The 14,053-nt window shown below is 43.1% G+C and overlaps 2 protein-coding genes across 3 annotated transcripts; one reads left to right on the forward strand and one right to left on the reverse strand.

The window, feature by feature from the left end:
• Position 1: 1 nt before the first annotated feature.
• Positions 2-6,325, reverse strand: lias (lipoic acid synthetase). Its single transcript, XM_085276928.1, has 11 exons — positions 6,176-6,325; positions 5,758-5,927; positions 4,866-4,959; positions 4,197-4,277; positions 3,865-4,021; positions 3,545-3,602; positions 3,336-3,464; positions 2,941-3,086; positions 2,787-2,857; positions 2,601-2,712; positions 2-1,739 (listed from the first exon to the last, which is right to left on the reverse strand). The coding sequence occupies exons 1-11, from the start codon at positions 6,257-6,259 to the stop codon at positions 1,684-1,686; spliced, it is 1,158 nt and encodes a 385-aa protein (XP_085133054.1). The 5' UTR covers positions 6,260-6,325; the 3' UTR covers positions 2-1,683.
• Positions 6,326-7,396: 1,071 nt separating this feature from the next.
• Positions 7,397-13,649, forward strand: rpl9 (ribosomal protein L9). 2 transcript variants are annotated; one of them, XM_085276929.1, is made up of 7 exons: positions 7,397-7,548; positions 7,646-7,761; positions 9,300-9,395; positions 9,520-9,652; positions 11,684-11,764; positions 12,937-13,066; positions 13,534-13,649. In XM_085276929.1, exons 1-6 carry the CDS (start codon positions 7,503-7,505, stop codon positions 13,041-13,043), a joined length of 579 nt encoding a protein of 192 aa, XP_085133055.1. In that variant the 5' UTR covers positions 7,397-7,502; the 3' UTR covers positions 13,044-13,066; positions 13,534-13,649. The 2 variants fall into 2 exon arrangements, with proteins under 2 accessions (XP_085133055.1, XP_085133056.1); XM_085276930.1 differs by having other exon boundaries at positions 13,537-13,649.
• The last annotated feature ends 404 nt before the right edge of the window (positions 13,650-14,053 follow it).

A 14,053-nucleotide genomic window follows, 5' to 3' on the forward strand; every position in this document is an offset into this window, starting at 1 on the left:
GTGACCTTTAAGACTTTTATTTCTATAAATATCAATGTACATTTGAACTGATCGGTGTGCAGCACAAACATCTTTCTTGTCCAGCTGTGACATTTACACTGTTTTACTCTAGAAAAAGTGCACTTTCTTCCAAATTGGCTGTTCAGCAAATACACGGGTATCAAAATCTTTTGCCACCCATTTACCTGCTGGGAGGCTAATTGCCCTTGCTTTGTACCTTTCTTCCACACAGTACAGGATGGATGGTGCTTCTTGTTTTTGTATCACAAGACTGATCAAAAAAAAAAAAAGGATCCCGCTTCATTAAATCAGTTCTAAAGAAGCAGACATGAAGATTGTATAGGAATTTCTTTTACTTATGTATTAATCACATTATTTTATTGTATAATGCCTTGGTGCCACTGGATTTTAACATGTCTCACACTCATACAGTAAGACAAATGGTGGGGGTCTAGTAAGGAAGTTGGTGGACGCAGACAACTCCACAGGAAGAGTCTTTTGTCTCTTCGAGGACTCTGGGAGGTAGCAAGGGAGTGTGAACCTTAAGGTGTGAAACAGCTGCGTACTGCCTTTTGTTCCTGAAGAAGGTATTTAACTGGGAGCCATGCTAGGCTCAGGGAGACTCTGCTGACCGTCTGCCCCGCGGTCATGCAGGCTCTCCGCCAACTTGGTTGTCTGTTGTCTTTGTGTGTTTGGATTAAAGAGTGTTAGCTACTGCTCGTCTGTAGGCTTTATTTAATCGAAAACTTCCACAACAAGGTGATCGTGAACAGAGCCCACTGTTAAAGGTCAGTAGCTGTTGAGAATAGATTCCTTAATATACATCATAGTTAAAGAGAATATAGTTTGGGATTGATTGTAATATTACAATATGGCCGTTAATGGGTGTAAGAAGGCCTGGAATGGGAACAAAGAACTGGGGTGCAGGGCAGGAGGACAATCAACCTGGGCCAGGAAGCAAGAATTACTGAGGGTGAGGGGCAGGCAAAGGGACACTACCTTAAAAGGAGATGGGGTCAGGGTGTCAGCACCCTTGGCCACTGTACTAGTGTATTTCCATTGTGGGGGTGTTTACTGTAGGGGGGAGGAGACCAGAGGTTATAACTGTAACTGTTGTGTGGAGTTCTTTAGATCAGCCTTTAGCATAGGACTGCAGTGTGCTGATCTCCAGATGCATCTGTAAGAATAATGGGTAATAAAAGGATTGTGTAAAACATGGAAACATCTCAGCGTGATCTCTACCAGGACCAAAAGAATCGCAGAGACCGGCGTTGTCTCAACATAGCTTTTTTTTTTTTTTTAAACCCAAAGTTCACTGAGACGAGGGATGGGATTTAGGAATCCCCAAGGAGCGGAAGCAAATTACAGCCTCTGCTCCTGACAGCTGGGCGAGTTGGTGGACACTCGGGTTACCCAACGTGTCTGCTGTTTGTTCTTTGATAGTCTCTTTAAAATGCAGCCCTCTGGCTTTTTCTCAGGGAACACAGAGCAGCAGTTAGAGTATGGTCCCTGTACTTACAAGTCTGTTATTGTCACTTCTGTAGCTTTATTTAATGCCTCCCACAAACATTGTACTAATATTAAACATGTTTCCTGTGCTGTACTTTAAATCGGTGCATTACGTTACAGATGGACGAAGCTCATTTTGTCACTGCGTACAGCTGAACACACACAGCAGGCTCCTCATTCTGCTGCTTCTGTTTCCCTCTTCTTCAGTAGATTCTTTAAGAAGAATTCGCCTGTGAAGAAAGAAAAGAAGAAATGCACTGAATTCATCCATCCTCTGCTTCTTGTCCCGTTCACAGGAGCAGCAGTCTAAGCAGAGATCCCCAAACCTACTTTCCCTGCCCACTTATCCCAGTTCTTCCATGGGGGACCCTGAAGCATTCCCAATTCACCTGAGAGAGATAACCTCTTAAGGCTACTGTGGGGTCTGCCCCAGGTCCTCCTCTAAATAGGACATACCTAAAATACCTCATTTAGGAGGAGGAGGAGTAGCAGCTCCACACCGATTCCCTTCCAAATGACTGAGCTCTACATTCCTGTCTCTGAGGGGGAGCCCACCCGCCCTTCAGAGGAAGCTCATTTCCACCACGTGAATTGATCTAATTTTTATTGAGTGATTTGGCCCAAGTTTTACTGCTGAATTTGTCTGAAAATGCAAAGCCACGTTTAATAACATGATTTCTCTTCTTAACTGAAACAAATTAACTGTCTCTCTTTTGTCTTTGTAATCATATAATTATGCTTATAGTTGATATCCCTGATCACAGTGTTTTGTTTTTATTTTTATCTCTGACCTAATATCTCCATTTTTATTTGAATGTTTTTGGCTTAGTTGGCTTTGGACAGTCACGAGGATGATTTGTGCACTTCATTAGGCACTCTTTTCCCCACCTGATCGTCTCTTTAAAAAAAAAAAAAAATTGCAATGTTTATCTGACAAAGTCTATAATATGTTTCCAGAAGTGCAAAGTTGAAAATATGTAACTAAAATGATTTCATATAGAGATTTAATATTCTTTGCACACTGGCTGGACATGTTGAATATTAATATATCCAAAAAATACTAATAAACATTTATTAACATCACTTCTCACCTGCTTTGTAGGAGGATCGCACCAGTGGTCCGCTGGCTGTGTAGGTGAAGCCCATATCACTGCCAACTTTTTCCCAGTGGGCAAACCTCTCTGGAGTGACATATTCCTCCACCTAAATCCCAAAGACACGCACAGAGTCAGAGTGAATGTGTCTGTAGCCAGCAGCACAGCAGTAGGAGTGTTTACCTTTAGGTGGCGTTTGGTCGGCTGCATGTACTGCCCGAGTGTTAGACAGTCCACTTCTGCCTCTCGCAACTCTGTAATGACATCCTGTCAGAAAACTGTAGAGTTTGTCTGATTTTTTATAATGTGTGTGTGCGTGAGACAGCGGACTACACACCCGTCATAGTGCTGATGATCTGTTGGTCAGTCTCTCCGAGCCCCAGCATGATGGAGGTCTTGGTGAGCACCGTCGGTTTGACCTTTTTAGCGTGCTTCAGGACGCTCAGAGACTGATCAAAGTTTGCTCTGGGATCACGTACATGCCTGTAAATACACGACAAACATCACTGTGCATCTGAGAAATGTCTCTGCTGCACCACCTGCTGGTCAACATGTGTTACTGCAGTGTAACGACATTGCATGTTGTTATTAACTTTAACAATACTTCACACGAGCCTGCTTTATACTGTGTGTTTATGACCATGAATTTAAGCTTTTTAATGGCAGAACTAGAAATTAGATGCTCAGATTTTGACTCTGAGGACTTACAGTCTATTAAAAATCCCTCAGTACCTTTGTAGCTCGCGCACTGTTTCCACATTGTGGGCGTACACGTCTAATCCCGACAGGGCGATCTTTTCCACCGCTGCCAGGTCTCCACGGAAATCAGGAGTCAGGCATTCAACCAGAATCTGAGGATTTCTAGCAGGCAGGATCAAAGTTGCTTTTACAAAGACATTCAGATAATGTAATAAATCCAAAAGGGGCGGAGTCGTGTTTACCTTTCTTTCAGGTTAGTAACCGTCTTAGCAAAGTGCTCCGCTCCACCATCAGCAATATCTGCACAAAAATACAGAGAGAAGAAAAATCTAAGATATATATGATATATAATATTTTGAAAATGCCTTGAATTTTATCTTTAATTTGTGGACATTTTTGTATTTGTAAACTGAAAGTTAAAACCAGAACAGTCTGATTTCTTTACAGCTTTATGTTATTAAATTCTACAAATTGCAATGCAGTTGATCGTCACTCATGTAATTCTTGCTGATGCACAACAGCAAGAGACTCATGCAGATACAGTCAGGTAAGAAACTAGTACCGTCTCTGTCGACCGAGGTGAGGACCACATAATCCAGTCCCCAGGCGGCGATGGCTTTGGCTGTGTTGTACGGCTCGTCAGGGTCAAGAGGCAGAGGCTGACGTGCTGTCTTTACTGAGCAAAACCTGCACCCACGGGTGCATGTGTCTCCCATCAGCTACACACACAAATACATTATCTCGCTAAAATAGAACAAAGAATCCAGACAAATACAAAACACTGATATGGCAGCGCCAGTTCATAAAAGAACAGATGGTGAATATTAAAGATTAAAGTGCTTCTTTGCCCTCTTCAAAAACTGGAAGTAAATTCAGAGAGCAGCAGAGACTCACCATGATGGTGGCTGTGGCTGTGGCGTACTCTCCTCCTCCCCAGCATTCCCCGATGTTCGGACACCTGGCCTCCTCACACACCTGAGATAACAGACAGATTATTCATAAATCACAACAACAGTCATCTAAAGATGCTTTATATCGTAAGGTAAAGAGCCAACAATATTAGAAAGAACTCCAAAACCAGATGAGCTCCTATGAGATAGGACTTTGTGACAGAGGGAAGGCAAAAAAACAACAACACAAAAAACACTTCAACAGGAAGAAACCTCCAGCAGAACCAGGCTCAGGAAGGGGCAGCCATCTGCTGAAATCCAAACTGGGTGCTGGAAGCTTTGGAATTTTTTGAGCTATCCTACTGCATTTAAACTGTTTTAATGGGCTGTTTAATGTTTTGGCTGCTGTTACACGGGAATTTCAAAATTTCTTTCTTATCTTATTAAACATTTTTCAGCCTTTCTGTTGAAGGTTGAATAGTCAAAAACGTAGCATGTGCCGTTCAGTGAGCTGAGAAACTGCAATATTTTGATAAGTGCGTCAGTGCTACAGCAGTGTGAAGGCGAATCAGCGGAGACCTTCAAAGATCACATTAGTTGCACCTCAAACATTTCTTTAACAGCAGCCAAAAAGCAGCTGGGCTGCCTGACAACTTACAGACGGAAAACTTACCGTGTGAAGGTTGAGATCTCTCAGGGTGTTCTTCAGCCTGTTGTAATTCTTTCCAATGGGGATCTCAGTCTTCAACCATGGAGGAAGCCGCAGCCTGACAGGAACAACAGCAGACAGCTCGGTGTCTAACAGTGCTCTCATCTCTAAGTATCTGTGTCTAAATACTGCTAAAAAACGTTTACTGATAATAAAGAAACCTGCTAGGTCAGAGCCTGCAGTGCGGGGAAGAGCTCATTGAGAATTAGTGGCAGGCTCTCAGGTCTGCCTGATGCCCCTACATGTAATAACTTTGTCCTCATCTGTATTTTGAGCTCTATGATGAAAAATCCTGCATGCATTTGGATGCGTTTTGCTACTAAACAGTCGTTTTCTTAATCTCAACTTCACTTGCATCTTTTGTGACTGGCTGCAGGGCGCTAACCAAGCGCCCGTTACTTTTTGCATGTGTCGACTTCGCCTTTAATGCTCATTATGGTGTTGAACTGTTCTCTATAGCATGTGTCTGCACATTTATGGTAGAGCCGAGCAGGCCAACAGCTCATTATCCAACAAACACTTTTATATTTCCTCTGAAATCCATTTTTCCATTTGAATGTTTAATGCAAACATTTTGACTAGCTTTTACTGAAGCTTTAACAGCGTTGCTTATAGCAGTGTTTGTGATGTAGTTTTGGACTCAGAGACTCAGCTTCTGTTTGTGTGCATTAACAGAACAAAATAAACGTGCAGATGCTGATTTCTATACTAAATGATAGTCGACCTATCATTTAGTATAATCCAACAGCTGCTACAAGTGAAATGCAGTCTGTTTATTTTTGTCAGTGATCATGAGTTTAAAACTCAGACATGGACTCAAACCAAAGCTCAAGCTCCCCGGGGCCTGAAGCCTCACCTCTCTCCCTTCTGTCTCTTCAGGGTGCCTTTGTACTCAGCCCACTTGCTTTTTTCAGATAATTCCCCTGAAATAAAGTCTTGCAGGTCAGGCCCGTCGTCTCTGAGCAGCTCCTTCTTTCTGTCACTTCTCTCCGGGGAGGGTCTGGTTGATAAGCAGCTGGTGTAAACCTGCAGAGCAACACTGACGATTAGTTCAGGAGCTTCTCTGTGTTTCTACACACGGCAATTCACACTGACAAGGTGGTCACGACTCCGGCTACTAAACTACATATTCGCTTAGACACATACAATCTGTCAGAGGCCTCCTGACAGACCCAGCTGGGAAGCCCGCAGTCAGATTTTTTCACCGGCTGGAGCCGTTAATAGACTATCCGAGCCCAAGTTTGTTAGACTGAGTTGTGAATTTAACTACTCACGTGTGGGATGCATCTGGGACTCAGCCATAGGTGGTTTGTGGAGAAACGACCCGCTACGCAACAACTTTGCTTGAGTAGCGCCATGACTTTGGCTAGCAGGCGGTTAACGTTGGGATAGCACCTCGGTGAACGACTGCTTTGGTCTGGTGCTTCACGTGAAGCGGACAGAATTGGAAAGTATTCTTTAAAAAAAATGAGCTAAAATTTCAACGTAGGTGATTTTTTTACGAACTTAATGGGTTATAGATATATTTTAAAATGAAGACTAGACGAGCTGGAACATAACATTATGGCAGCATTAAAAAATTTCTAAAACAAAATAAGGCAACAGATGGACTAAAAGATGGCCATTAATGATGATAATTTGAAAGGGACTTACATGAAAACATGTTTAAATACTATTTAACAAATTGAATCAGATTCAAATTGAGAGACAATACTCAATATTATACAATACTTAAGTAAGCGAAATCGCCCATCAGTTATAATGTTGAAATCCCTTTGCAGTGAAGTGACAGTGAACGCGTCTCTGGGAGTGCTGAATGTAGACTGTACGATGCCACTCGAATGCAGCAAAGCTAAATAAAATGTTTGAAAAGCTTGCAGTAAAAAATAACAACAGAAAACGCTGCTCTTTAACTTTTGGAATCTTTTTGGTGGTTTGCGACACCTCTGTTCAAATATTTACATCCAAAATATGCGCTCCTCGATCGTCTGGTAATGCCTGCTGGTGGCACGTACAATTGCGTGGTGACGTCGTCCTTTCCTCCTTTCCTCTGCTACCGGCGAGGTGAGGATAACCGAAAAATTGTTGCCTTGCTTTCATCTAACTACATCTATGTCTCTTAAACCTATATTTCGCTCGATTTTGAGCCATCACACTGAGAATATGTTACACTTCTCACCATAATCTGTATTTGTAGCCTACTTTAGCTCTGTCGGGATATATGATGTTAGTTTTAATCAGGTTTGATGCTTGAGGCCTGGCGCTCTGTAAGCGCTGAGGCCCACAGCGGATTCAACAATGCTCATATTAAACATGGCGTTTGCGCGGCTCCAGGTGTTATTTAACAACTTCTAACGTTTTTACTGTATCGGTATCTCATGAAAGGAGCTGGTCGGCTATCTAATGCTTACTTCTGTTAGCATTGTAGCTAAAGCTTGCTGACACCAGTGTGGTGTGCCTGTATCTCACAGTCCGAACTTTAGTAAACAGTCATTGTGGAGCTGTTAATATCACAGATATAAAGGCATACACGCTTTAGCCTGAATCTTTAGCCAGTCAAACTTTTCAGAGTTGAAAGCACCTATTTTGTCTCTTTACAGAATGAAGACCATTCTCAGCAGCCAAACTGTCGACCTCCCCGACAATGGTAAGGGGAAAATCAGTTTTCCACACAGATGTATTTATGTCCTGTCTGTAGAGTAGCTTCTAACCTTTTTTTTATATTTGTGCTTGTTGTGCGGCAGTCGAGGTGAGGCTGAAGGGCCGAACTGTGACTGTCAAAGGCCCCCGTGGCAAGCTCACCAGGGAGTTCAACCACATCAACCTGGAGCTCAGCCTGCTGGGCAAGAAACAGAAGAAGGTATGAAAGAGCCAGAATAATGCTAAGTTACTTAAAGTGAAGTTAGCAGCCCCAGGATGTGATGGCAGGAGGGCATCACACATGTTTGGTATTAAGGATGTGTGATTTTAGAGTGTATAAGTTTTCAGATTTAAATAGTGAGTTGTTTTGGTTGAGGTTGGATATGTAAAATTAACAACTGCATCATTTAGAAAAGTGCTTTAAGAACTGGTCGGGTCTTCAAACTACTCTGCTCAGTGCGAAGTTTGTAGATAAAGGGCTTAAAATGTCAATTTATTGTCTTAAAATGGGAGTAATCCTAAAAGCCAGTTATGTGCTTTGCCTAAAAGTGCCATAAGTGGATTGCAGAATGAGTTTTTGTACAGGGCTGTTTATATGACTGTTGAAAAAAAGGTTTAATACATACACGGCTGGTGTCAACAGTGCTAAGAACAAGTTGTAGAAAAAGTCTTTAATTTTAGAGGGAAACTATTGAAATATCTGACTGGCTGTGACTGAGATGATATCAGCGTTTGAAACCATCCAACTGTTTTCTTCACGTGATCCAATCCCAGCTGTGATAGGGCGAGAGGCAGGGTGCATGAACAGGTTTTCAGTCTATTGCAGAGCTAACACAGAGAGACAGACAGCTCTTAATGCTCACATTCACGCCTATGGCACACTTTGTTATTAATGTATCATGCATATATTTGACAGCAGCACTGTTGCCGCACAGCAAGAAGGTCCTGAGTTCATTCCACCATCAGGCCGGGGTCTTTCTGTGTGGAGTTTGCATGTTCTCCCCGTGTTTGCGTGGGTTCCCTCCGGGTACTCCAGCTTCCTCCCACAGTCCAAAGACATGCAATTAGTGGGGTTAGGTTAATTGATCAATCTAAGTCGCCCATAGTTGTGAATGCGGGAGTGAATGTGAGCGCGAATGGTTGTCTGTCTCTGTGTGTTAGCCCTGCGACAGACTGGCGACCTGTCCAGGGTGTACCCTTCCTCTCGCCCTGTGACAGCTGGGATACGCTCCAGCGCCCCCTGTGACCCTGAAAAGGAGAAGCGGATGAATGGCATATATTGGAAGTGTGGGAGGAAACCAGGATACTCTGAAAGAACAAAACAAGGGGAGAACATACAAACTCCACACTGAAAGACCCTGGCCAACCAGTGGATTTAAACCCAGGACCTTCTTACTGGGCTAAGCACCACACCTCCGTGCTGCCCCTCGTTTAAAACCTCTAGAATGTGTCCAATAGTCTGTGTGGTTTGCACTTGCTGTATAGTAAGTGTATACTGACATTAATGCATTTGGACGACAGAGTTGGTTTTTGGTGTTCTGACATGTGTTCCTGTCAGATTTGAGGCTGTTAGCCGGGGTGTAGTTAGTGTATCGCAACAGGTAAACAGCAGCTACTGCAAAAGGTAAATGTGGTTGCATTTTCCAATGGCGGTCTGCAAGGCCAGTATTTCGCTCACATGTGGGCTGATTGCTTCAACACCTGTTTCATGCAAGTGATTTGAGCTGCTGTGCTTTTTTTTTTTTTTTTTTTCCTCAGCTTCGTGTGGATAAATGGTGGGGAAACAGGAAGGAGTTGGCCACAGTCCGCACCATCTGCAGCCACGTCCAGAACATGATCAAGGGAGTCACTTTGGTGAGAGCTCAGATATGCTTGTTTCAGTCGGTACAGTTATAAACCCTGTGCATGCTTCTGGCTGACCCTGCCTATTGTTCCAGCATCAATTCTGTTTGCCTCTCATGCTTTTGTGCCACTGCAGGGTTTCCGGTACAAAATGCGTTCCGTGTACGCCCATTTCCCCATCAACGTGGTCATCCAGGAGAGCGGCACCCTGGTCGAGATCAGGAACTTCTTGGGAGAGAAATACATTCGCCGTGTCCGAATGAGGGGTGGTGAGTCTGCGTCACATCATGGAAATGTTTATGAGAATGGCACGTGTGAAGTCCAGAAATATTCAAAGTTTCTGAGGTGTGGCGTAAATGACTTTGTCAGGAGAAGTTGGAAGTTATGTATAACTTCATATTGGGTTTGTGGTTGATTAGACACAAATACTTGTGACACATTAAAAGTTAAAATAGCCAGATGGAAGGGACCACAGTGAATTTATCATTTTAGTCTTCAAAATGTCAAATTATCTTTAAAGATCATTAAAGACTTGTTTTTCTGATCTTTTGTTTCATCAGTTCAAAGCCCAAGAGGCATCATACTAAAATCATGAAATTCACACACTTGTGAAGCTGAACGAGCTGCTGGTTGGGCAAAAACTGCTAACGGCTGATTTGAAAACCAGGGCTCGTTAAATTTATGGATTAGGAAATTATTTTGTCAATCAATCAAAGCTTTATTCGTCACATGCAGGTTGCCCTGCAGTGAAATGGGACCCCCCCCCCGACCTTACACATATAGCACAAACATTACATGGGGATACAGGTCGGAGATTGGTAGAATCAGAGAAAAAACATTGAAATGTACACTACAATGGGGAAAGTACAAGAGGAAAAAAAGAGACCCCTACTCAAGCTATGCTTCCATGGTAGGACAGCATGAGAACAGGAAACAAAAAAAAACTCCTCTGCACAAAAAGCACATAAATGTCCACAGCACAACATTGTGAAGACATGACAAGCCACAGGGGTGGGTGGGGGGTGAGGAGTAATCCGAAGTGAACACAGCAGCCGCCCTGCACAGCGCTACCATTCCAGCGCGGCACACAGACCCGCCGTGTTCCCTCGCAGGAAACAAGAATCGAAGGCGTTGGAAAGGGAGGGGGGATGAGTGAGTGCCTATCAGTGTAAGTGTATGTGTGTGCGTGTCCATAGGCCGAAGGACACTGTCTCAGCTGAACTATCAGGCTAAGTAAACAGTCCTCCAGCCAATCCAGGTGTCCTTGCATGGGATGGGAAGAATAGCCGTAACACAGTCGTTATCAGGGAGTGATTGTTCGGCTCCAGCCTTGGGCCTGCAGCTGGCGCCGTGATGGGGATCCGCAATGTTCATGTTGGTTTTGTTAATTTCCATGCGAGCAGCCCAGGAGAATTTTCAGGCTGCTCTTTAACACTCTGACACTGGCCTCTCAATCTCCCGTTGGAGAGTCGCGAGCCTCCCCATGATGGTATCAAACTTCTGTTCCATGGTGTTGTCATTCTTTTGATTCTGAGACCTCACAACTGCAGTGATCCGTTCCGCGATGTCTTCCAACTGTCGCTCAAGGGTCTCATTTTGAGCAGGCCTCTCTCTGATGTTTCCCCTCATACGCTCAATGGTGTTGTTTTGAGCCTTCACAGCAGCTGTAAGCGTCTCAAAGGTGTTGACCATATTACGTTCGTTGTGAGAGGTTGCACCTCGTTCCATTGCGATTCCAGCGGGCAGCCTTGGGGGGGTTTGAACAGCCGGTTCCGCTCTCTTATTTCTCCGATAAACCAGGGCTAAGCCAACTCCGATCAGCATGAACCCTGTTATCACGGTTCCGAATAGATAGATATCTTCAGCGTCCTCGATCGACAGTCCCGCCAGGCACATACAGATTAATTGGTGTAGTGAGTCTCTGAGGAGGGATTTAGAATTGGCAGAGAGTGAGGCACGTGCAGACTTTGTGGAGTCATTGAAGCAGATTCTTTAATTTGTGATGAAGTCTGGAGTTGCACTCAGAGTTCAAACATGGTCAGTTAAGTATATCGACTTTTCTCTCAGCAGATCTAAAGATCCTGAGCTCGCCTCATTTTGGTGATGTAATGTTTGAAGCTGGATATTTATTATTTGGTGGAACTGTCATCTCATTGGAGGGCCACTTTAGTGTTCAAGTAGTACAGAAAAAACAAAACACAGACAAATATTTCTGAAAATGTAGTGGAGGTTTTTTCTTTTTTTTAAACATTTCTAATTTTGTATAATAAGACTAAACTTTTGTCCTTGTTCTCTTTCAGGTGTGCTGTGTTCAGTCTCAGCCGCACAGAAGGATGAGCTGGTCCTGGAGGGTAACGACATTGAGCTGGTGTCCAACTCTGGTACGTCTGCCTGCTGTTTCCTCTTTAGGTTTTCTACACCATAGGATGAAATGATATGATTATGTCAAGCTCCACCAGCAGATGAGAAGTTTTTCATTATTTCAGTCGCAGCCGTCCTGAAACTGATTCAGTGTCACCTTGATGCTCGGTGTAGATAAGAGTGAATAAAACATCAGCGGATGTTTGTCACCGACCTTATGGTTGGAAAACTGGACTCTGTGGACAGTTGTTGCACATCATCTGTACACACTACATGCAGTTGGACATCAGTGCAGCTGCTAATCCAGTTTATCACACTTGACTTCTGATCAAGTTTCCCTCCACCTAAAGTCCTACTGTTCTCCTTACTGGGGTGCAGTGAGGGTTTTATCGATTATCTGACAGACATTAAGTTCAGGTTCTCAAATGAAATTATGGAAAGAGGATAAACTCAAATCAGAGAAGAACAGCGTCTGATCTCACCAGTGTTTCTAGACTATTGTAAGTTTGAGTTTCTCCTTGAGTTGATTTTTCGCCTTCACTCTTCTACATTAAGGACTGAGCACGGTCTTGTGTTTGCACGTCTACTTTGATGAACAAAAACCCCATCGCTCCACCTCAGTTGAGATTTTTTTTTTTTTTTTTTGCTAGTCTATAGTTGTTCTCCAGAATCTGTATTTTTAGTTTTTGTCCATATTAGTTGTTTTTTTTTTTGGCTCAGCTTTTGAAGGCAAAGCTTTGTTATACAGCAGTGAGTATAAATATCATATTGATGTCAAACAAAGGCCAAAAACTGTCACCTGACCATAATCCACTCAAGACTGTATATAATTTCTGAAAATGAGTTTAAAGTCAAAATGCTCCTGCAGGTGGATTTTCCTGTAAATCCCTGATGGAGCTGTGAGATGCGAGTGTGAGATGCTTTTAGACCTTTTTAACTACCTTTTGATTCACATGCTACAATCCAAACAGCTCGACCTGCATGTATAAAAAGGAGGGTCGGTATGAGACCGCTGCCTCAGGGACATATCAGGTTTTTCTGGACTTGTATCCAGATTCTTAGTAAACACGTTGGAGATGAAATTTGAACTTGGAGCCAAAAAGACAGCAAACAGTGTGTCACACAGTCCTTCCTGAATCTTGTGTAATCCTGTTGTGATGTGCTACTTATCACCCCAACTTCTCTGTTGCAGCTGCTCTGATCCAGCAGGCCACAACTGTCAAAAATAAGGATATCAGGAAGTTCTTGGACGGCATTTACGTGTCTGAGAAGGGAACAGTCTTGGAACCGGAACAGTAAAAGTTACACCTACACTCTCGGAGGTTAGACATCACCATCCTCCTGTCCTGCATGCTCTGCTGGTTTTTCTTCCTTTTAATGGTTTCATTCTTTCAGATCTTTTTACACAATGCGCTGCTGCTCCACTTTATTTAAACTTATTTGTTGGGGCTCATGGATGTAGTTAAATTATTTTCCATTAATAAATACTCCTTACATGAAGTCGCCTTCATGTGTGAATCAATCTCCAAAAATCTGACTGGGCTTTTAACATTTTATCGGCAGTTTCAGATCATTACCAGTTTCATAAAAGCTGTAACTGATACGAACTGTTTTCCAGCCCCATGTGGTGTTTGTGTGGATGCTTTTGGCGTCACTGTTTGCATGAATGTGCACCACAGCGTGCATCTGTGCTCCTAAAGCTGCCCATTATTTTTGAAGTAAACTCTTCATTAATCCTCCCACTCAGTTGATCTCTGTCCTCCCACTCGGCTCCTCTGTTTGTTTCCAGCAGCCCTGATCCAGCAGACCACCACAGTCGGAAAGAAGGACATCAGGAAGTTCCTGCACAGCACAGTGCTAATGACAAGCTAATAAGACCAATAAACTAATGTGTTTTCCAGTTAATCCAGTCTCTGCCTCCCTTTCTTATTGGTTTTTGAGAATAGTTCAGCAAAATCTTGATATTGTTATAAATTGCACACGAAAGAGTCACTGGGGTAGTTCTACCCATCATCAGAAGTTTAAGATTTGAAGATTTTTATTTTCACTTTGTTCAGTGGATTTCCTTGTTTTAGTTTAGCTTCACTGTTAGTTTGAGTTGTTCTGTTTCAGAGGAAAGATTTAAGAAATTCAGGATGAATATTAATAATCAAACAGTGCTTGTTAGAGGTTGTTTCACCGGCCAGGTTTTGAATACTAAAACTAAAGACATTGTAATCACCGATGAACTTAAGGGCTGTGAATGGGCTGGATCCCTGCTGTCACAGGATGAGATGCAAAGTACATCGTGGACAGAATGCTGGGATCAT

This window comes from Mchenga conophoros, linkage group LG6 (assembly GCF_057382185.1).
Source record: "Mchenga conophoros isolate Kocher_MC1m ecotype Shallow Benthic linkage group LG6, M_conophoros_male_GT1.1, whole genome shotgun sequence".
Taxonomy (NCBI): Eukaryota; Metazoa; Chordata; class Actinopteri; order Cichliformes; family Cichlidae; genus Mchenga; species Mchenga conophoros.